At 50.8% G+C, this 23,557-nt stretch overlaps 1 protein-coding gene and 2 long non-coding RNA genes across 11 annotated transcripts in view; 1 reads left to right on the top strand and 2 right to left on the bottom strand.

Moving 5' to 3' along the window:
- Window positions 1-19,526, bottom strand: part of LOC309516348 (uncharacterized protein) — a 28,004-nt gene extending 8,478 nt beyond the window's left edge. For 2 of the 9 annotated variants that reach the window (XM_082195172.1, XM_082195171.1), the window contains exons 1-2: window positions 18,886-19,073; window positions 9,319-9,386 (exon numbers count right to left, since the gene is read on the bottom strand). In XM_082195172.1, the coding sequence (XP_082051298.1) occupies window positions 9,319-9,386; window positions 18,886-19,069 (252 nt within the window). In that variant the 5' untranslated portion in view covers window positions 19,070-19,073. Of the gene's footprint in view, window positions 1-7,586; window positions 7,632-9,318; window positions 9,441-18,885; window positions 19,074-19,335 lie in introns of those variants that run through there. The other 7 variants (XR_014212813.1, XM_082195181.1, XR_014212814.1 and 4 more) reach the window with 6 other exon arrangements.
- Window positions 4,865-6,532, bottom strand: LOC309516396. The gene is made up of 3 exons (XR_014212877.1): window positions 6,461-6,532; window positions 5,204-5,379; window positions 4,865-5,103 (listed from the first exon to the last, which is right to left on the bottom strand). It is a non-coding gene; the product is annotated as an uncharacterized lncRNA (long non-coding RNA).
- Window positions 19,527-22,041: 2,515 nt separating the features above from the next.
- Window positions 22,042-22,759, top strand: LOC309516110. Its single transcript, XR_014212779.1, has 2 exons — window positions 22,042-22,181; window positions 22,248-22,759. It is a non-coding gene; the product is annotated as an uncharacterized lncRNA (long non-coding RNA).
- The last annotated feature ends 798 nt before the right edge of the window (window positions 22,760-23,557 follow it).

Here is a 23,557-nt window from a genome sequence, read left to right as displayed (position 1 = left end):
GGCCCGTCTGAGTTTTGGAATGGTTAAGGTAGACAAATAAGGTGCCCGAAAATCAAAGTGGGAGGGAGGCAGATAAGCGTACCAAGCACTAAATTTCTTAATATAGGCCAGATTATTTTGCTGCTCAATATCCTTCATGCGCTGATCAATAATAGTTTTTGCCTTGGGGAGACCCATTTTCAGGAGATGCTGTGCTTGGAGGCCACATATAAGTAGTTTTTGATGCACTACTTTGGACCACCGACTCCTATGTGCATCTCGTGCTACTAGAGGTAGTAGTCCGGATGGGTTTAAATTTAAGCGAAGCCAATAGTTAAATGTTCTTAGCCAGGTTCGGGTTTCGACGGAGAGGAGGCCAGTCTCCAGCCGTAGGGCCGCATTTGGTGCACATGGTGGAACGGCTAGAATCTGTCTTAAGAATTTAGACTGGACCGTTTCAAGTGTGCGGCAATGGTTTCCTGTCCAGATTTGGGCCCCGTAGAGTAATTGCGCCAAGGGTTTTGCTTGAAAGACCTCCAAAGCTGCTGGGATATGTCTGCCCCCTTTCGTAAAGTAAAAGCGAGACAGTATTTTGGCACTTTGAGATGCTTTTTCCCTAGCATATTTATGATGGGCCTCCCAGGCCCCTGTTGACTGGAAAACCACTCCTAGGTATTTGAAAATTTTGACCTGTTCTATTGGCTGATTGTCCATCTCCCATCTATGATGTCTGTGTCTCCTAGCGAAGACCATGACTTTGGTTTTTTGGTGATTAACCACCAATTGATCTCTCCTGCAGTAGGCTGAGAAATCTCTTAGTAGCCTTTTGAGGCCTACTTTAGTTCGTGATAAGAGAACCGCGTCGTCCGCATAGAGGAGTACTGAAATTGGTTTTTCGGCCAGTTTGGGGGCATGAAACTCCGGGGATGTTAGGTATTTGACCATGTCATTTATATATAAGTTGAATAAGGCCGGGGCTAAAATACAGCCCTGCTTGACTCCTTTGGTGGCTGGTACAGGGCCAATTAGTTGCCCATTTACTGAGGTTCTTACATATAACTTGGAGTCTTTATATAGGCTTTTTATCAAGAATAGTAATCTTTTATCAATGTTGGTAACATTGAGTTTAGCCCAAAGTTTGACTCGTGAGATCGAGTCAAAGGCCGCCTTCAGGTCAATAAATGCTGCGTATAGAGTCCCACGTGTTTTATTGGCGTATTTATCAATGAGATGTGCTAAAACGAAACAATGGTCTATTGTTGTTCTGCCCTGTCTGAAGCCGGCTTGCTCCTCTGCCAGAACTGCCTCCGTTTCCATCCAGTCAATTAGTTTGATGTGGAGGTGTTTGGCATACAATTTGCTGGGGATAGTAAGGAGGCTAATGGGTCTATAGCTCGCTGGATCTGCCATAGGACCCTTTTTATAGATTGGGATGATTACTGCCTCTGTCCAGCAGCCAGGGATTATGCCTGTTGCATCGATGTATGTGAATATTGACGCCATTAAAGGAGCCCACCAACTGATGTTGTTCTTCATGAGCTCTGCTGGAATGTGGTCTATGCCCGGGGCTTTATTGTTTTTCAGTTGGGCAATTAGGTTCCCCACCTCCTCTATGGAGACAGGAGGCCAATATGGTAAGTTCTCAGAGTAGGCACTTGGATCATTGTTCTGAGCTTTGTCGTCGAAGAAGAGGGTTTGGAAATATTTCATCCACTCCTGGGGTTCTACAGTACATGTGGGACCAATCTGCTCTTGGCCCAGGAGCCCCCTAATGGTACGCCAGAAGGAGGTTGAATCTTTCTCATTCGAGGCCTTCACTAAGTTACACCAGGCCAATCTCTCGGCTTTTTGTTTTTTTGCCTTTAATAGCTGTTTATAGTTTCGTCTTAAATCGATGTAAGCCATAAATAGCAAGGGTGCTCCGGTGTTTCTGTAATTCCGGTAGGTTGATCTCAAACGTTTCCTTGCTTGTCTACACTCCAAATCAAACCATCTCTCTTGATCCTTTGCCCGCTTTGTAACAGAATTAAGTATCTCAGTTGTTAGAAAGGTCTTTAGTCTTGCTAATAACTCGTTGAACGAGTCCATGGCCTTTCCCCCGGTATTAGCTGATACAATGGCTGTGTAGATGGTCTTCACGTCTTCCGAATGGAGGAGATGAGTTAGCTCTGTATTGAGCATAGGGGTCCATTTAATTCTTCTGGGGGCCAGTGATCCCAGATTAACGATGGGGGTGTAGTAAAGGTTAGCCGTGGGTTTGTTAAACGATGGGCCATTGAGCGCTAGAATTAGTGGGAGATGGTCACTTTCGGTGTTATGTCCCACTTGAAACTTTGACACAGAGTTATAGGCGAATCTTGATATCAGAATATAGTCTATCACACTTCCTCCCATCTTTGAAAAATGGGTATACTCCCCTGGGCGATCCTCTTCCTTACTACCGTTTATTATCATCAGCTCCCTTCTTTTTGCGACCTGGGCTAGACATAGCCCTGAGAAGTTGCATTTATTGTCTTTAGAAAGTCGTGAAACACCTGCTTCGGTTGGACTTTCAGGGTCCTGAATCTGATTATATTGGCTATAAAGATTGTTGTCATCAATTCCCATACGGGCGTTGAAATCCCCCCCAATTATAATCGGTGTAGAAGGGTGGGAAGATTCTATGGACTCTAGAAATGCCTCTAACTCTGCCCAGTTAGCTTTCACTATAGATTTTTTGGCAGGGGGGCAGATAGACATTGACCACTACCAGTGCATCTCTCTTAAATTTGAGTAGGACTGCCGTGGCGAGTGAATTGCAGTTTGGGAGGGCTTTTAAGGAATGTTCAAGCTCTGTGGAGATAAGGCTAGCTAAACCTCCACTAGGCCTACCTCCCCTCACAGATGGAGTAGCAAATAGGGAGTGACAAGAATACCCATTGAACAGAATTGGGTCGCTGTGCCAGGTCTCCTGCAGGAGGATGATATCGAATCGCTTAAGGAACATTGAAAGCTGTTGATTGTTTTTCTTTGCGCGCCATCCTGCAATGTTCCAGGACAGCAGCTTTAATTCTCTGTCCCTCCATGGTGTAGATTTGTTGGATCCACGGTGTCCAGTGACCCCTTTACATCTAAAAAAACACTCCCATTAAGTTTGTCGATAGGCATCTGCTGCATAAGGGAATGATTATCCATAGCTCTTGGGGACTTAAGGGGGTGGTTTGGACTTGGCGGAGTTGCTAATTCATTTGGGGAGAGTTTTAGATAGTTGAACCAGGTACTCGGGGATGTGACAGTCTGTTTGGGTTTTGCCTTACCATACACCAGCGAGGGCTGCGACTTTGCTTCAGGATGAGAACAGAAATTGTGTGGCAGTCTGGCCCCCTTCCAAATCCATTGTCTTTGTCCACACCTCTGGGCAACTGATCCTTAATGGTCCTAGTTTGGTCAGGTCCTTTTGCACAGGCTAGCCCATGAATTCCTCTGCAGCTTGCATTTCTCCCTTCACATCCCAAATAATCCCAAATTTGTACCATTTATCAATTTCTAGGGTCTGGGATGTCCCCCAAAAATCTATAACAACATTGTGTGTAATAGGGTAATTGAGGTAATGATATCAGAATTCCCAAGGGAATGTCAAGCAGGGAGGGAGGGGGGAAGAGAGAGAGTGGAATTCTGGGGGAGAGAGACGATTGGAGGAGAGTTTGAAAGGGAGTTTGAATGTTGGGGGGGGAGGCAGTTGAGAGTCAGTTGAGAGCGGTGGGTTCTGGAGGGAGGAGGTCACCTGGGCTGGGCAGTTATTCACCTTAGGGTCAGTATGAGAGTTGTTTGATGGTGGCCAAAAAGGAACAGAGACGCAGAGAGGGACTGTGAGTCTCCTGTGGAGGCCGGGGGATGTGGCAGTCCCATGCCCAGCGAAGAGGGGCTCTGCCAGCTGCCCAGGAACAGAATAACCACCATTTTGGATGGCCACAGAGCCAGGCTTGGCTTGTATTCCTAATGCCCAGGTGCCTCACACCACCCTCTCCAAGCACCTGGGAAGCAGCTTAACAGACCTGGGCTATGCCTGATTATCATCTTCCCAAGCAACTTAGAAATGTAATGCTGGTGGTCAACGAAAGAAGTTTAAAGACTCTCTCAAGGCAGATCTAAAATAAATGTTGTGTAAACAATCGGGAAATGCTGGCCTGCGAACGCTCCAATTGGAGAACAGCCTTTACCAACGGTGTCATGGACTCTGAAGACACTCGAACTCAGGACGAAAGGGAGAAACGAGCTAAGAGCTTGGGAAACCCTCACCGTGAGCAACTCCCACCCAGAAACCTATGTCCCCTCTGTGGAAGGATGTGTAGATCCAGAATTGGCCTCCACAGTCACTTATGGACTCACTCTTAAGACTGTGTTCATGGAAGACAATCTTACTCGGCTACGTGTGATCGCCAAAGAAGATGAGAGAAATTGGAGGACTATGGCCATTTTCATTGACATGGACTTCATAGAAAATCCTCAGGGGAAGATGCCTTGCATGTCCATGCTCCCCCAACGTCCGGTTGATCCAACACTTCCACCATTGTGCTCCCCAAAAGGCTGCACCCATCCGGCAGGTGGAGGCGCACCTTGGGAGGGGGATAGTGTCACGGGGCAGAAATCAGCTTCACCTGCTGAACAGCAGCCTGAAGGGGAAGAAGGGGGAGTGACTTCACCTGCAGCTTCAAAGACTCCAAGGAGAAAGCGCTGATGAGAACCAGCTGGCTTCAACCTTCTTCAGCAGAGCTCCCAGCAAAAGGCAGAGAAGGCAGAGAAGAAAAGAAAACTGCTTGTTAGTTTTACTTTTTAACAATCTTTATCACATTATATTATTTAATCATTGGCACATCACAGGCAACCAGTTCCTACAATTTCTTCATTGAGCTTTAACCTAAGCCAGTGATGCCCTTCTCCTCTTGTCAGGGACTGGCACATTCAGTCAGCATGCGTGGCATCCCAGAAGACATGCAAGGCGCTGAGTAGCATGGATTCCTCCAGCAACTTGGAAGGACAATACAATCCAGAAAGTCAAAACTGGAATGCCACGGAAGAGAAGTTTCACTCTGTGTCCATCAGCTTGGGAAGTGGCGACGGAGACCATTCTCTTGAAGCATGGCCCTGTGAAGGAAGGACTTGGTGTCCTCCTGGCAGAGGTGGGGAATGGATGCCCATTGCTCCTGCCCTGACATTGTTCCCCAAGAAAACTTGGCCCACCCACTTTTGGACGAGAGCATCTCCTTTCTGCTCTCATGCAAGAAGGTTCTTCTCCCATTCTCTGTTGACACTCAACTTGTAGGGTGTTCTCCCAGCTCCATGCAAATTTTTCCTTCCTCTTATCTGTTCTTTTTACACAGAGTGCTTCTGCAGGAGCCACAGCGGTGGAGAAAGGAGATCCTGGAAGAAAGAAGGTATCCTTGAAGCATGGCAGAACTCTAGGCTAAGGGCTGCTTCGAGCGAAGAATCCCTGAACTTGTGAATGGGCTATCACAGACCAAACTCAACTTGAAAAAAGAGATAATTCACGTACTTTCGCAAACTAAGAAAATCTTTAATGAAAAATATTTCAAACCAACAAATGAAAATGGTTCTGGGACTAAGACTTGGTCTGGAAGGTGCGGAACTTGCAGCGTGGCCACCTGGGTGTTTGTCTGAAAAGCAGGAGAAAAAGGACAGCGGTTAAGGACAAAGGGGGCGGTAGTCGAGAAATACCTGTAAGAGGGCCTCCAGTTCCCAAACCTGTCTTCTTAGCATAAGCCGTTTTCAGAAACGCATCCACAGCATGAACACGTACGCTCAACTTGTAGGGTGTTCTCCCAGCCCCGTGCAAATCTTCCCTTCCTCTTACCAGTTCTTTTTATAAGGGTGGCTTTGGCAACAGCCAAAGGGGACAGTGTTCCTACAACTCCACAAACCTGTTTCAGAGGACCCCTTCCTTCCTTCCCTCCCTCCCAGTACCTGAGGGTCGTCACGTCTCTTCAGGGACTTGGCAGGACAAGGTAAATGTTGGGAAAAGGCTCCCTCCCTGCAAAGAAAACTGAGACACCAGCAGGTGCCTAGCTCCCAGTCACACTAGCACCAGTCTGGGGCAGGAGGCGGGGTGGGGGGAGGGACCTGGGAAGGGGCATTTCCTCCTACCTGATCTTATGAGCTCTCCAAATTTGGCCTCCATTTGGGCGTCTGGGCTCCGTCCCGGCTGGCCTAGCTCAGAAGCAGCAGCCAAAGTCTCCTCCCTCTCTGAAATAGCTGGAGTTGCTGTCTTAATTAGGGGAAACTATGGCTGCTGCTTCTGTGGCAAATAGGGCTGGGATGGAGCCATGCCCATACGGAGAAGGGGCAGTGGGGAAGAGGTGCGAGGGTTGGCAGCCAGGAATCACAGGGATGTCCTCTGGTCCTTCATCCTGGGAGCTGGAGCCTCATCCCTGGAGGCATGGCGCTGTGTTTCCTAAGGCTGCCCTCCTTCCCCCTCTCCCATTACCCCTGAGACAAGAGGCCTTTTTCTGGGCTCCAGTCCTCCCGGGATGCAGCGGCTCCCCAACTGAACTTTTCCTTCGCTGCAAAGGAAACTGAGACATCAGCAGGCGCCTGGCTCCCAGCCACGCTACCCCACTCTGGGGCAGGCGGGGGGGGGGACCTGGGATGGGGCATTTCCTCCTACCTGATCGTATAAGCTCTCCCCACTTGGCCTCTGTATGGGTGTCTCAGTTCCATCCCAGCAAGCCTAGCTCAGACACAGCAGCCAAAGTCTCCTCGCTCTCTGAAATCAGTTGAGATGCTGTTTTAATGGGAGGAAACTTTGGCTGGTGCTTCTGTGTCAAAGATGTCTGAGATGTGGGAAGGAAGAAGGACATTGTATTCTTTAAGATATCCGGCATAGGCATCCACTCTAGAGGACAGGGGTCCCATGGGCCATCCCCAATAATGTTCTTCTGGGGTACATCACCCTCAATATTTTCTCTCACTCCCCCTCCTGTCTGCCTTCCCAGCTCCCTCCCTTCCTCACTCTTCCACATCTCTCCTTCTCCTGTTTGGCACAGAACAAACATGCAGCAGCCCATGGGCAGGCAAGCCAGGGGAGGCAGGGCCTTCCTGCGGTGGAGACATAGGGCCCCCGGGGGGAGCAGCCTGAGTGCTGGCGAGGGTGTCTGGCCAGCTGACCCAGGGAGGGAGGGGGACAGAACAAGCACCCCTGCCAGGCTGCCCATGCCCACGTCACCACTGGCTGCAACGATCGCTGCTCCTGCCTGGGCACATAATGGACAGACCCCTGGCTTGGAAGGAGGGGACGAGGGGCTGGGGAGAGACAGGCCTGCTCCCCCCCCCCACCAGCACTCAATTGGCATTTCCCCCTACCTGAACTCTGAGCCTTTCCACACTTTGCGTCCGTACGGGGGTCTTTGTCCTTCCCCCTGTCCCAGTACCTCTGGGGTGAGAGGCCTTTGTCTGGGCTCCAGTCCGTCCCATGATGCAGCGGCTCCCAGGCTGAACCTTCTCCTCCCTGCAAAACAAACGGAGACATCAGCAGGCGCCTGGCTCCCAGCCACGCTAGCCCCAGTCTGGGGCAGGCGGGGGGGGGGCCTGGGAAAGGGGGCATTTCCTCCTACCTGATCTTATTAGCTGCCCCAACCTGTACTCCTCCGTTCGGGTGTCTGGGCTCCGTCCCGGCCGGCCTAGAACAGAAGCAGCAGCCAAATTCTCCCCCGGCTCCAGAATAAGTGTTTTTGATGGGTGGAAACCTTGGCTGCTGCTTCTGCGCCAAGTAGGACCGGGAAGGAGCCATGCCCACATGGAGAAGGGGCAGTGGGGAAGAGGTTTCCTGCTTGGCAGGGGGTTGGACTCGATGGCCCTTGTGGTCTCTTCCAGCTCTATGATTCTATGATTCTAGGTGCGAGGGTTTTTCTGCGATGGTCTGTTATTCTTCGTCCCGGGAGCAGGCGGTGGAGCCTCTTCCCTTGAGGCATGGTCCTGTGGAGAAAGCAGGAAGCATCTGATGAAGATGGGCTGGGGCATTCCTCAATATTGCCCCCCCCCCGTCTGCCTTGCCAGCTCCCTCCCTTGTTTGGCACAGAGCAGCCCGGCAGCAGCCCATGGGCAGGCAAGCCAGGGGAGACAGGGCCTTCCTGCGGTGGAGACATAGGGCCCCCGGGGGGAGCAGCAGCCCCAAACTTCTGTAGGGACAGCCTGAGTGCTGGCGAGGGTGTCTGGCCAGCTGACCCAGGGAGGGAGGGGGACAGAACAAGCACCCCTGCCAGGCTGCCCATGCCCACTGGCTGCAACGATCGCTGCTCCTGCCTGGGCACATAATGGACAGACCCCTGGCTTGGAAGGAGGGGGCGAGGGGCTGGGGAGAGACAGGCCTGCTCCCCCCCCCACTCCAGCACTCAATTGGCATTTCCCCCTACCCGAACTCTGAGCCTTTCCACACTTTGCCTACCTATGGGGGTTTTGTCCTTCCCCCTGTCCCAGTACCTCTGGGGTGAGAGGCCTTTGTCTGGGCTTCAGTCCGTCCCGGGATGCAGCGGCTCCCAGGCTGAACCTTCTCCTCCCTGCAAAACAAACGGAGACATCAGCAGGCGCCTGGCTCCCAGCCACGCTAGCCCCAGTCTGGGGCAGGCGGGGGGGGGGCCTGGGAAAGGGGGCATTTGCTGAAATAATTTTGAAGTTTGGGATTCAGAAAGGAGAGGTTTGGGGGAGTCCGAGAAGCGAGGGTTATGAGTCCGAGAAGCGAGGGTTATGAAAAAAAGGATATGAAAGTATACATGTTTGTTTGTCTTTTTATTTGTTTGTATTGTTCATAAAAAACTGTAAAACCAATAAAAAAAATTTATATATAAAAAAAATATAAGCTGCCCCAACCTGACCTCCTCCGTACGGGTGTCTGGGCTCCGTCCCGGCCGGCCTGGCACAGAGGCAGCAGCCCAAGTCTCCCCCGGCTCCGGAATAACTCTTGAGTTGTTCTTGATGGGGGGAAACCTTGGCTCCTCTTTCTGCGCCAAGTAGGACCGGGAAGGAGCCATGCCCACATGGAGAAGGGGCAGTGGGGAAGAGGTGCGAGGGTTTTTCATCCCTGGAGGCGTGGTCCTGTGGAGAAAGCAGGAAGCATCTGATGAGAAGGGGCTGGGGCGGATGAAAAACTACTGCCCCTTTTTGATGACCCCCCAAAAGAAGTTCCACAAGGACCGCCACGATGGTATCTCATTCTTCGTCCCTGGAGCAGGTGCTGGAGCCTCATCCCTGGAGATGTGGCCCTGTGGAGGAAGCAGGACATCATATGAGAATGGGCTGTGGTGGGCCAAAAACTATGGCAGGACCCCTTTGTTCCCTCTGCCCCAGTACCTGAGGGTCGTCACGTCTCTCCAGGGATTTGTCCAGAACAAAGTATATGTTGGGGAAAGGCTCCCTCCCTGCAAAGAAAACGGAGACATCAGCAGGCTCCTAGCTCCCAGCCACGCTAGCACAGTTTGGACAGTGGGGGGCCTGGGAAGGGGGCATTTCCTCCTACCTGATCTTATAAGCTGCCCCAACCTGACCTGCTCCGTTCGGGTGTCTGGGCTCCGTCCCGACCGGCCTAGAACAGAAGCAGCAGCCAAATTCTCCCCCGGCTCCAGAATAAGTGTTTTTGATGGGTGGAAACTTTGGCTGCTGCTTCTGCGCCAAACAGGGTCGGGAAGGAGCCATGTCCGCACGGAAAAGGGGCAGTGGGGAAGAGGTGCGAGGGACGTCAGCCGGGAACCGCCAGGATGTGGTTCGGTTCTTCATCCCGGGTGCCGGATCTGGAGCCTCATCCCTGGAGCCTGGCCCTGTGGAGGAAGCAGGATACAGTATGGGCTCTCATGTGAATGGGCTCTCACTGTCTGCAGATTCCCCAATTATTGCATCGTCACACCATGCTGCTGGGCAAACTCGCAGAGCATGAAATTGTTGGTGGCTGCTGAGGTTTTAATGCTCGCAGTTGTGCTCTGCGTCCACCTGGGAACTGTAGCGTCACACGCGAACTGAGACCAGGAATAGCCACTGGTGGTAGAGGCGCAGTGTTGTCCCAGAGGATACATATGGGAAATGCCAGGGAACCCAGAAGTCTAAATTGACAGATCCTGACTTCTGTCTTTCAGCAGGACTCAGGGGATCACCCTGGACCCTCAGCCTTTCGCTGTTGCCTCCTTGCCTCAAATTAAAGAGTTTAAGGAACCTCTTTTTAAAGGGTCACACGCAGTGATGGTGCAGAGAAATAATGCAAAACAAATGTCACTACGTTTCTGCCCCGTGTAAGCTAAAGCCTGCTAGAGACCTTTCCCTTGAAATGATAGACTATGCACCCACCATACCTTTGGGGCTCATCCCCACTTCCCCTTGGGTCGTGTGCCCAGCAAGCTCAGGTGTGTTAAGAGATTTGCCCTTTGCTAGACGGGCCAGCCTGGTTTGCAAAAGTCAGCCCAGGAATTCCTTGTCTGGCACAGTTGTGCAGCCTGTGCTTTCATTGATATCCCAATTAATCAAAAATCTACCTTTTGTGTATTTCTGTGGTTTGCGGGGAGGGGGTGTGTGTGTCTCCGGCAAATGTATAACACTATTTTGCCTGCACAGTTTTTAATGCCACTATTGATGTGAACCGATGCATGATTTATAAAGTAAATAAAGCTTATTTTTAAAGTTCCCATGTTCATGCCTGATTCTTTCTTAAGTGGGGAAAAGGGAGGGGAGGCAGCTAGCTTCATGGCTGGACTTGCTCAAAACAAGGTTTTGCAGCCTGATCCCTATCCTTTTAAGTTTCTGTCAAGGATGGGATTTTAAAATTCTGTTTTTTAAGGAGCAGCTGGCAACCCTTCTTCAGGTATACAGAATCCACACTTTGAATTGTTCTAGCAAACGTACTGGGAGCCACCGTAGATCCTTTAGGACCGGTGTTCTGTGGTCCTGCCAGCTGCTCCCAGTCTAGCTGTTGCTACATCTGCTGGCTCCTCTCAGATATGCCTGAGCCAATCTGATCTGAGGGGAATCCCTTCCTGAGCTTGAGCAGGACCAAGCCCCATCTCCCAGGCGTCCCCTTGAAGGCAACGCACAATCCTGGGACCCTCAACACCCAACGGTTTTACATTTCCAAGGCACGGGGTCCCTCCCCAACTCAATAACGGGGCATCAGAGCTCCTCCTTCCTTCCTGGTTCCTCCTCATGACTGAGTTCCTAGGACTCCACGGATCTCTGCTAATGGGAGCTGTTCCCAGAGCCCCTAACAAACTACAGTTCCCCGGATCATGGGGGGGGGGAGATATCTGCTTTTTAGAACAGGGATGAGGAACCGGCAGCTTCCTCACACCCATTTCCTAGGAACCCAGAACGGGATGTTGAAGTGCTTCTTCTATCAGGATGGTTGCAGGGAGCAGCAGTGCTTTTCTTCAGCCAGAAGTCTCCTCAACTCCATTCAAGCATCTTAAAAATATTAATATTTATTTATTTATTTGCCCAACTTCCGCCTGCTTTTACTCTTCTGGCCGGGAAAGGAATCTCACCCCCTGGCAACACAGCTAAGATGGCTTGCTGCTTTGTGCCCAGGGAAGGGCTGCAGTGGACACCTCGTGTGTAAAGAGAGGGACGCTGATTGGGAAGCAGTGCAAGAAGAAGCAGGCAGCTTCTGGGATGCTGATTCCTGGACATCTTGCAGCTGTGTGGAAGCAGGAATGGGTGGGCAAAGAAATGAAGCTGCCATTCGGGGATATCTTTATCAGCACCACCTGCAAAGTCACAGCGTGGTGAATAAGACTTGGGAATACCCAGGAATGTTTCCCTGAGTGAACTGGAGGGGAAGCAGAGTAACAGGGTGGGGTGCAGTGGGGAGGGAAAGTGGGCATGATGGAAAAGCTCAAAAGTGATGCAGGACTGCAGGAGGTGTAATGCAGACTTAAGATGAGAATTGTTTTAGGGAATTCAATGTGTATTGTTATAATATAATATAATATAATATAATATAATATAATATAATATAATATAATATAATATAATAAAGATATGATATGACATGACATGACATGACATGACATGACATGACATGACATGACATGACATGACATAACATAACATAACATAACAACCAATTGGGGCAACATCTAGGGGGAAAGGGTGGTCTCCAGTCCTAATCTGGAGGCTGTCTTCTACTCTGAGGTAGATGGAGCAATCCAGGGTCTAAATCCCCTTCCTGTGTTTCTGTTTGGGAGGGGCTGTGGCTCAGTGGCAGAGCATCTTCCGGGCACCCAGAAGGGCCTTGACTCAACTCCCTGCTTGGCTTCAGGTGTGGGGATGAGAAGGCCCAGCTTGCAGGTTCGATCCCCTTCTGGCACAGCTGCATCTTCATGCATTGCAGGGGGTTGAACTAGATGACCCTCAAGGTCCCTTCCTGCTCTCTGAATCTTTGAGTCTAAGGATGCAAGAAGCGTTGGCACTCCTGCTGTGCGAACCCAACACAGGCACACAGAGAGACAGATTGAAGCTCGGCCACGGAGTCTTCAGTCGCCAGAGGTGAATAAGCAGGAAAGCGCCTGGCCCTTTGCCTGGCAGAAGACCTCACCCACTGGGCTGCATAGACAGCTGCCTCAGGAGCCAGATCCCGGGTCCCGGGAGCTCCAGACTGCCTTCCTCTGGCCTGGCTGGCAGCAGCTCACCAGGGGATCAGAAATTCCCAAGCCTCAGCTGGAGATGCTGAGGACTGACCCTGTGGCCTTCCACGTGCGCTGAGCTATGGCCTAAAAAGGCCCCTGGGTGGGTCCATCCTTGGTCTCTCTAGGCCAGGCTGGGAGCAACTGCTACCTGCCCCCCTTTGGACAACCATGGCCAGGCAGTTGACAGCTGGGATGAGCAACCCAAGGCCCACCATCTGATTCCATGCATCCCAGAGATGGCACAGAGAGAGAGGCAGAGACTGTCTCTTGTGGGGAGGGGACTCTGCAATCTTGCCGTGCAGCAAACACGGCCCACTTTGCCTTGTCCCACGACAAGCTGCAGCTCTAAATATACCATATTTTCCCGTTGAGACTAGAAATTTTTCTTTTCACATCTTTCTTTCCTCTTACCTGTTCCTTGCACAAGGGAGGCTTGGGCAGCAGCACTTTCCCCAAGATTCTTTTAAGTCAGATTCCTCCACTTGAAACAAAAACAAAAAGAACCTTGCGGTTTTATCCTACTGTCTTCTAAGCAGCATTTGCAGTATTGCCATAATGTCAAGGGTGTGAATGGACTCAGGGGGAAGCCGCATAACAACTACACACACACACACACACACACACCCTCTCTGATTTGACAAGCTCTATTGTGAAGGCGGCGGTTCCTACGTTTCGGGGGAACTGCAGCCATTGGGGAGAGGCATGCCTTAGGCCACCACCTCATAGGGAACGTAACAACTATGGTCCTCCTTTAAAAAGTGGCTCCTTGGTGGAGCATCTCCTTTGGAGACAGAAGGGCCCAGATTCCATCCAGATAAGGCTGGGAGATGCTGGTGCCTGAATTCCTGCAGAGCCCTGCCGGCGTAGACCACACACCGAACAAGGCGTGGACCCACGGTCAGTATAATAAGGCAGTTTCCCCTACCAGCCCCTTTGTCTGCATCTCTTGCCTCTGGTGTGGGGGAACGAGGCACCTCCCGGTGGGCTGGATTGGGTTCTGGCGCCTCCATCCACCGACCCAGAAGATAAAAAGCTTTTTTTACCCCCTTACAAGGAAGTATAGGAGGCCTAGAGGGGCCAATAGTGCACATTTGATTGACCAGTCCTGTTGCTCCTCTTTTTCTTGTTGGCCAAGACCCAACTGTGACCTTGCTAATGGCACTGCGCCGTCTTTTAAAATTTGCTGGACTTTCAAAATCCAAAAGAGGTTTCCCATCTGCACATTGGCTTTGTACATACCGAGCGAAATGAGCAAGGCGACTGAAGGCCTCACTTTTTTCTCTTCTGCGCTCCCCTCCCCCCAGAACAACATCCAAGTAACTGCCCAGTTTCAGATCCCCCACCAAGTGCATCCTAGAACTCACTACTCTCAACTGCCCCCCCCAACATTCACTCTACCTTCAATTCATCAACACCTGTGGGTATCTGGAGGGATTAATTTCAATTCACATATACTCTCCTTCCTGTTAAAACCCATCCCACACAGAGGCAAGATCCCAAAACTTTGAGAAATTCTCCTTGAAATGATCTAGAATTTTTTTAAATGGAAAATGAGTCTGTAGGTTTACATTTAATGGAATGGCCTTGTGACTTCAAGATGAGAGGTTTCCACAGCCTTAGATTTCAGAGAATAGAGGCATGGAAAGGCCATATGGTTCAATCTTGTACCCAACCAGATATTCACAGCAGTAAATATAATGTAGGGATCACAGCTGAGGGCCTGCCCAGCTGTCAAGAGCTGTGGACAAGTCAAGCCAGTGAGCCAAGTCACAGGCAACAGTGACGGATGATGCTAATAATAATAATAATAATAATAATAATAATAATAATAATAATGATTCTATGCCACTCATCTCCCCTCTGGGCCTTGGAGTGCCTCCTACCTTCACAGTTCCTTCTCATGATGGCTGATGGGCACATTTGTCTTGGCAAGTCCTTCACCATCATCTGACAGGCATCCCTCTTGCAGGCCACTATAAGGCTTGCTTGCAAAGCAGCACTTTGTGACATCAGCTGGCAAAGAGGGGCCAGGCTGCTGGGTTGCCAGGCAGCTGAATTAATAAAAATAAAATGGGGGGCGGTTGTCAAAGTGTGCTGGGATGAGGCCCCCGTGGGTCAGGCCAGAGGGTGCTGTTGGGGTGTGTAGTTGTGCCTCCCCTGGTTCTGCATCTTGCTTCCCTGCCCCTTCCTTTAGCTGCCTGATGGTAGAGTTGGAAGGGATGCCAAGGGTCATCTAGTCCAACCCCAGAGAATGCCGGGATCCTGCCCACTGCCAGCCCTGGCTGGGTCCCAAACTCCAACCATCTTCTTACCAGCCAGATGCACTGACCCCTTGCAATTTCTCCTGGGGTGGAAAAAGGGGAGAGAGAGATGTTTTGCTCTGTCCCTCCGGACATGGATATGAGAGCCACGCCATGCAGCCCTGTCAATATCTCAAGGGCCGTCACAGGGAGGAGGGAGGAAGCTTGTTTTCTCCTGCTCCAGAAGCCCTCAGGACCTGAAGCCATGGCTTCAAGCTACAAAAAGGAGAGTCCGACTCAACTTCAGGAGGAACTTTCTGACAGCAAGAGCTGTTTGACAGTGGGAAGAAATCCCTCAGGAGGCAGTAGACTCTCCTTCCTTGCAGGTTTTTGAGCAGAGGTGGGATGGCCATCTGCCATGGATGCTTGAGCTGAGATTCCTGCGTTGCAGGGGGTTGGTCTGGATGACCCTCGGGGTCCCTCCTAACACTACAATTCTATGGTCCTATGATTTAAAGTGCATCCAATGAGCATTTAAAGCACATGACATCCCCCCAATTATCCTGTGCTTTGCGGCTTTCCTCTCGCAGAACTACAATTCCCAGAACCCCTGACAAACTACAATTCCCAGGATCATTTAGGGATCATTTCCTCACCACACACCATTATCCTGCATCCCGTCTCTGTTCACACAGCAGGGCAAGGGAAAAGGACTTCTTTTGCATTTCCAGTTAGGCTCTCCTTGTCCTTGAATTGTTTCTTAAAGGCCCTTGCTTGGCCAGGACCGTTTGCATAGGGCAGCCCAGGAATTCCTCTGCAGCGTCCCAAATAATCCCAAATCCTACCATTGATTAAATTCTAGGGTTTAGTGGGATCCCCCCTCAATCTATAACAATATGATAACTAAGGTCATTCTATTTGGATTCCCAAGGGAATGTCAAGCAGGGAGGGAGGGGGGAAGAGAGAGAGTGGAATTCTGGGAGAGAGAGACGATTGGAGGAGAGTTTGAAAGGGAGTTTGAATGTTGGGGGGGAGGCAGTTGAGAGTCAGTTGAGAGCGGTGGGTTCTGGAGGGAGGAGGTCAGCTGGGGTGGGCAGCTCTTCAGCTTAGGATCAGTATGAGAGTCGTTTGACGGTGGCCAAAAAGGAACAGAGACAAAGAGAGGGACTGTGAGTCTCCTGGGGAGGCCGGGGAATGTGGCAGTCCCATGCCCAGCGAAGAGGGGCTCTGCCAGCTGCCCAGGAACAGAATAACCTCAATTTTGGATGGCCACAGAGCCGGGCTTGGCTTGTATTCCTAATGCCCAGATGCCTCACACCACCCTCTGAAAACACCTGGGAAGCAGCTTAACAGACCTGGGCTATGCCTGATTATCATCTTCCCAAGCAAGTTAGAAATGTAATGCTGGTGGTCAACGAAAGAAGTTTAAAGACTCTCTCAAGGCAGATCTAAAAGAAATGTTGTGTAAACAATGGGGAAATGCTGGCCTGCCAATGCTCCAATTGGAGAACAGCCTTTACCAACGGTGTCATGGACTCTGAAGACACTCGAACTCAGGGCAAAAGGGAGAAACGAGCTAAGAGGAAGGCACGCTTGGCAAACCCTCACCGTGATCAACTCCCACCAGAAACCTATGTCCCCACTGTGGAAGGACGTGTGGATCCAGAATTGGCCTCCACAGTCACTTATGGACTCACTCTTAAGACCATGTTCGTGGAAGACAATCTTACTCGGCTACGAGTGATCGCCAAAGAAGAAGATGATAGATTTGGGTTCTACAGCCAATTTCATGGCCTTCATGGAAAATCCTTCTGGGAAGATACTCCCCTCCCCCCGGTTGGTCCATCACTTCCACCATTGTGCTCCCCCAAAGCCGGCACCCACCCAGCAGGTGGAGGCGCACCGTGGGGAGGGGGATAGTGTCATGGGGCAGGGATCTGCTTCACCTGCTGAGCAGCAGCCTGACAGGGTAAAAGGGGGAGTGACTTCACCTGCGGCTTCAAGGACTCCAAGAAGAAAGCGCTGATGAAAACCAGCTGGCTCCAGCCTTCTTAAGCAGAGCTCCCAGTAGCAGTCAGGGAAGGCAGAGAAGGAAAGAAAACAGCTTGTTTTTTTTCTTTTTAACACTGTTTATTATGAAATATTATTTGATCGTTGGCATATTGAAAGCAACCAGTTGCTCTAATTTCTTTGTTTAGTTTTAACATGTGCCAGTCATGCCGCTCTCCGCTTTCAGGGAAGGACACATTCAGACAGCAACCAGGACATCCGAGAAAACATGCAAGGCACTGAGTAGCATAGATTCCTCCAGCGACATGAAAGGACTTTACAATCCAGAAAAGCAAGACGGAAATGTCACGGAATACTGAGTTTGGCTCTTGTCTATCAGCGTGGGAAGTGGCGACGAAGACCATTCTCTGGAAGCGTGGCCCTATGAAAATAGTAATCTGAATTTTCAGCATTAAGCCTTAGTCCAGAAGTCACCTTGAGACCTGCTTACTCACATCAAAGTTCAAATGTTGAGAGAAGTGCTTAATCAAGGAGCTGGTGCATGTGATCGCTCTCTCCAGTTCATATATTTTGGGAGTCAATCCAGAAATGCGAGACTGGAATGCCACAGATGACGGAGTTTGGCTCTTGTCCATCAGCTTGGGAAGTGGCACCACAATTCAAGAAGGCACCACAATTCAAGGCACCACAAGAAGGCACCACAATTCTGGGCACCACAATTCAAGAAGGACACTGACAAACTGGAACGTGTCCAGAAGAGGGCAACCAAAATGGTCAAAGGCCTGGAAACGATGCCTTATGAGGAACGGCTAAGGGAGCTGGGCATGTTTAGCCTGGAGAAGAGGAGGTTAAGGGGTGATATGATAGCCATGTTCAAATATATAAAAGGATGTCACATAGAGGAGGGAAAAAGGTTGTTTTCTGCTGCTCCGGAGAAGCGGACACAGAGCAATGGATCCAAACTACAAGAAAGAAGATTCCACCTAAACATTAGGAAGAACTTCCTGACAGTAAGAGCTGTCCGACAGTGGAATTTGCTGCCAAGGAGTGTGGTAGAGTCTCCTACTTTGGAGGTCTTTAAGCAGAGGCTTGACAACCATATGTCAGGAGTGCTCTGATGGTGTTTCCTGCTTGGCAGGGGGTTGGACTCGATGGCCCTTGTGGTCTCTTCCAAATCTATAATTCTATGATTCTATGATTCTAAGTGGCGATGGAGACCATTCTCTGGAAGCGTGGCCCTGTGGAGGAATCCACTTCCGGACGAGACCATCTCTTTTCTCCTCTCATGCAGGAAGGTTCTTCCATTCTCTGTTGACACTCAACTTGTAGGGTGTTCTCCCCTCCCCATGCAAATCTTTCCTTCCTCTTACCTGTTCTTTTTATAAGGGCGGCTTGGGCAACAGCCAAAGGGGACAGTGTTCCTACAACTCCACAAACCTGTTTCAAAGGACCCCTTCCTTCCTTCCCTCCCTCCCAGTACCTGAGGGTCGTCACGTCTCTCCAGGGATTTGGCCAGAACAAAGTATACCCACTGGCGAGGGTGTCTGGCCAGCTGACCCAGGGAAGGAGGGGGACAGAACAAGCACCCTGCCATGCTGCCCATGCCCACGTCACCACTGGCTGCCAAAAATCACTGCTCCTGCCTGGGCACATAATGACCAGACCCCTGGCTTGGAAGTAGGGGGGCGAGGGGCTGGGGAGAGACAGGCCTGCTCTCCCCCCCACTCCAGCACTCAATTGGCATTTCCCCCTACCTGAACTCTGAGCCTTTCCACACTTTGCCTACCTATGGGGGTCTTTGTCCTTCCCCCTGTCCCAGTACCTCTGGGGTGAGAGGCCTTTGTCTGGGCTCCAGTCCGTCCCATGATGCAGCGGCTCCCAGGCTGAACCTTCTCCTCGCTGCAAAACAAACGGAGACATCAGCAGGCGCCTGGCTCCCAGTTACGATAGCCCAGTCTGGGGCAGGAGGGTGGGGGACCTGGGAAGGGGGCATTTCCTCCTACCTGATCTTATCAGCTGCCCCAACCTGTACTCCTCCGTACGGGCGTCTGGGCTCCGTCCCGGCCGGCTTGGCACAGAGGCAGCAGCCCAAGTCTCCCCCGGCTCCGGAATAACTCTTGAGTTGTTCTTGATGGGGGGAAACCTTGGCTCCTCTTTCTGCGCCAAGTAGGACCGGGAAGGAGCCATGCCCACATGGAGAAGGGGCAGTGGGGAAGAGGTTTCCTGCTTGGCAGGGGGTTGGACTCGATGGCCCTTGTGGTCTCTTCCAGCTCTATGATTCTATGATTCTATGATTCTAGGTGGGAGGGTTTTTCATCCCTTGAGGCGTGGTCCTGTGGAGGAAGCAGGAAGCATCTGATGAGAAGGGGCTGGGGCGGATGAAAAACTACTGCCCCATTTTTGATGAACCCCAAAAGAAGTTCCACAAGGACCCCTTCCTGCTGTCCCAGTACCTGATGTTCGCCACGTCCCTCCAGGGATTTCGCCAGTACGATGTAAACGTTGGGGAAAGGCTCCCTCCCTGCAGAGAAACCGGAGGAACCAGCAAGCGCCTGGATCCCAGATGATAGCACCAGTCTGGCGCATGAGGGAGGGGGGACACGGGAAGGAAGCATTCCTAAAATATGGGGCACTCAGTAGGCATTTCCACTTACCTGAAGTGGGAGCCTTTCCCCCCTCGTTCTGGCGGCCTCTTGCCTGAGGAAGAAACAAGCTGTTATTCTGATTGCTTGGAGGAGTTCCAGATAGATATATAGATGATAATATTTATTATTACCCTCTATATATTTAGACATATTTATGGACATATTTTTGAGCCCATTTTGTGCCCCACCCCTCACCTGTTGGGGGCCCACCTCACCACCCCCTAGCTACAGCCCTGCCTGTACCACCCTATGATTTGGCACCCCTCCCTCTTGTTCTTCCACATAGTTTTAGCCCTCTCTGCAGCGTGGTGCCCAGCGTGAGCGCCCCACTCATGCCGTCCTAAAACTGCCCCAGCGCAGCCTTGACAGAGGATCCCACTCCTTGTCCTGGCCAGGTGGACCACAGAGAAACCCTCTCCATAAAACTATAGGGATCTCTAAATCAGACCTTCCTCCTCCAGCTAGCAAGAGCACTGGGAATCACTTCCCCTGCCACACAAGGTCACAACATACCTCAATATTGCCCCCCCCCAGGTCTGCCTTCCCAGCTCCCTCCCTTGTTTGGCACAGAGCAGCCCGGCAGCAGCCCATGGGCAGGCAAGCCAGGGGAGACAGGGCCTTCCTGCGGTGGAGACATAGGGCCCCCGGGGGGAGCAGCAGCCCCAAACTTTTGTAGGGACAGCCTGAGTGCTGGCGAGGGTGTCTGGCCAGCTGACCCAGGGAGGGAGGGGGACAGAACAAGCACCCCTGCCAGGCTGCCCACGTCCCCACTGGCTGCCAACGATCGCTGCTCCTGCCTGGGCACATAATGGACAGACCCCTGGCTTGGAAGGAGGGGACGAGGGGCTGGGGAGAGACAGGCCTGCTCCTCCCCCCCCCCCACCAGCACTCAATTGGCATTTCCCCCTACCTGAACTCTGAGCCTTTCCACACTTTGCGTCCGTACGGGGGTCTTTGTCCTTCCCCCTGTCCCAGTACCTCTGGGGTGAGAGGCCTTTGTCTGGGCTTCAGTCCGTCCCGGGATGCAGCGGCTCCCAGGCTGAACCTTCTCCTCGCTGCAAAACAAACGGAGACATCAGCAGGCGCCTGGCTCCCAGGCACGATAGCCCCAGTCTGGGGCAGGCGGGGGGGGGGGACCTGGGAAAGGGGGCATTTGCTGAAATAATTTTGAAGTTTCGAATTCAGAAAGGAGAGGTTTGGGGGAGTCCGAGAAGCGAGGGTTATGAGTCCGAGAAGCGAGGGTTATGAAAAAAAGGATATGAAAGTATACATGTTTGTTTGTCTTTTTATTTGTTTGTATTGTTCATAAAAAACTGTAAAACCAATAAAAAAATTTTATATATATAAAAAAATAAGCTGCCCCAACCTGACCTCCTCCGTACGGGTGTCTGGGCTCCGTCCCGGCCGGCTTGGCACAGAGGCAGCAGCCCAAGTCTCCCCCGGCTCCGGAATAACTCTTGAGTTGTTCTTGATGGGGGGAAACCTTGGCTCCTCTTTCTGCGCCAAGTAGGACCGGGAAGGAGCCATGCCCACATGGAGAAGGGGCAGTGGGGAAGAGGTTTCCTGCTTGGCAGGGGGTTGGACTCGATGGCCCTTGTGGTCTCTTCCAACTCTATGATTCTATGATTCTAGGTGCTAGGGTTTTTCATCCCTTGAGGCGTGGTCCTGTGGAGAAAGCAGGAAGCATCTGATGAGAAGGGGCTGGGGCGGATGAAAAACTACTGCCCCTTTTTGATGACCCCCCAAAAGAAGTTCCACAAGGACCGCCACGATGGTATCTCATTCTTCGTCCCTGGAGCAGGTGCTGGAGCCTCATCCCTGGAGATGTGGCCCTGTGGAGGAAGCAGGACATCATATGAGAATGGGCTGTGGTGGGCCAAAAACTATGGCAGGACCCCTTTGTTCCCTCTGCCCCAGTACCTGAGGGTCGTCACGTCTCTCCAGGGATTTGTCCAGAACAAAGTATATGTTGGGGAAAGGCTCCCTCCCTGCAAAGAAAACGGAGACATCAGCAGGCTCCTAGCTCCCAGCCACGCTAGCACAGTTTGGACAGTGGGGGGCCTGGGAAGGGGGCATTTCCTCCTACCTGATCTTATAAGCTGCCCCAACCTGACCTGCTCCGTTCGGGTGTCTGGGCTCCATCCCGACCGGCCTAGAACAGAAGCAGCAGCCAAATTCTCCCCCGGCTCCAGAATAAGTGTTTTTGATGGGTGGAAACTTTGGCTGCTGCTTCTGCGCCAAACAGGGTCGGGAAGGAGCCATGTCCGCACGGAAAAGGGGCAGTGGGGAAGAGGTGCGAGGGACGTCAGCCGGGAACCGCCAGGATGTTGTTTGGTTCTTCATCCCGGGTGCCGGATCTGGAGCCTCATCCCTGGAGGCCTGGCCCTGTGGAGGAAGCAGGATACAGTATGGGCTCTCATGTGAATGGGCTCTCACTGTCTGCAGATTCCCCAATCGCCACACCATGCTGCTGGGCAAACTCGCAGAGCATGAAATTGTTGGTGGCTGCTGAGGTTTTAATGCTCGCAGTTGTGCTCTGCGTCCACCTGGGAACTGTAGCGTCACACGCGAACTGAGACCAGGAATAGCCACTGGTGGTAGAGGCGCAGTGTTGTCCCAGAGGATACATATGGGAAATGCCAGGGAACCCAGAAGTCTAAATTGACAGATCCTGACTTCTGTCTTTCAGCAGGACTCAGGGGACCACCCTGGACCCTCAGCCTTTTGCTGTTGCCTCCTTGCCTCAAATTAAAGAGTTTAAGGAACCTCTTTTTAAAGGGTCACACGCAGTGATGGTGCAGAGAAATAATGCAAAACAAATCTCACTACGTTTCTGCCCCGTGTAAGCTAAAGCCTGCTAGAGACCTTTCCCTTGAAATGATAGACTGTGCACCCACCATACCTTTGGGGCTCATCCCCACTTCCCCTTGGGTCGTGTGCCCAGCAAGCTCAGGTGTGTTAAGAGATTTGCCCTTTGCTAGACGGGCCAGCCTGGTTTGCAAAAGTCAGCCCAGGAATTCCTTGTCTGGCACAGTTGTGCAGCCTGTGCTTTCATTGATATCCCAATTAATCAAAAATCTACCTTTTGTGTATTTCTGTGGTTTGCGGGGAGGGGGTGTGTGTGTCTCCGGCAAATGTATAACACTATTTTGCCTGCACAGTTTTTAATGCCACTATTGATGTGAACCGATGCATGATTTATAAAGTAAATAGAGCTTATTTTTAAAGTTCCCATGTTCATGCCTGATTCTTTCTTAAGTGGGGAAAAGGGAGGGGAGGCAGCTAGCTTCATGGCTGGACTTGCTCAAAACAAGGTTTTGCAGCCTGATCCCTATCCTTTTAAGTTTCTGTCAAGGATGGGATTTTAAAATTCTGTTTTTTAAGGAGCAGCTGGCAACCCTTCTTCAGGTATACAGAATCCACACTTTGAATTGTTCTAGCAAACGTACTGGGAGCCACCGTAGATCCTTTAGGACCGGTGTTCTCTGGTCCTGCCAGCTGCTCCCAGTCTAGCTGTTGCTACATCTGCTGGCTCCTCTCAGATATGCCTGAGCCAATCTGATCTGAGGGGAATCCCTTCCTGAGCTTGAGCAGGACCAAGCCCCATCTCCCAGGCGGCCCCCTTGAAGGCAAGGCACAATCCTGGGACCCTCAACACCCAACGGTTCTCCATTTCCAAGGCACGGGGATTGTTTTAGGGAATTCAATGTGTATTGTAATAATATAATATAATATAATATAATATAATATAATATAATATAATATAATATAATATAATATAATATAATATAATATAATATAATATAATATAATATAATATAATATAATATAATATAATATAATATAATATAATATATGATATGATATGATATATGATATAATATAATATAATATAATATAATATAATATAATATAATATAATATAATATAATATAATATAATATAATATAATATAATATAATATAACAAAAGAACCAATTGGGGCAACATCTAGGGGGAAAGGGTGGTCTCCAGTCCTAATCTGGAGGCT

Source organism: Podarcis vaucheri, assembly GCF_965113315.1.
Source record: "Podarcis vaucheri genome assembly, chromosome: 13".
NCBI classification, from domain to species: Eukaryota; Metazoa; Chordata; class Lepidosauria; order Squamata; family Lacertidae; genus Podarcis; species Podarcis vaucheri.
Note: the sequence above shows the minus strand (reverse complement) of the source record. Positions and strands in the feature narration are given on the sequence as shown.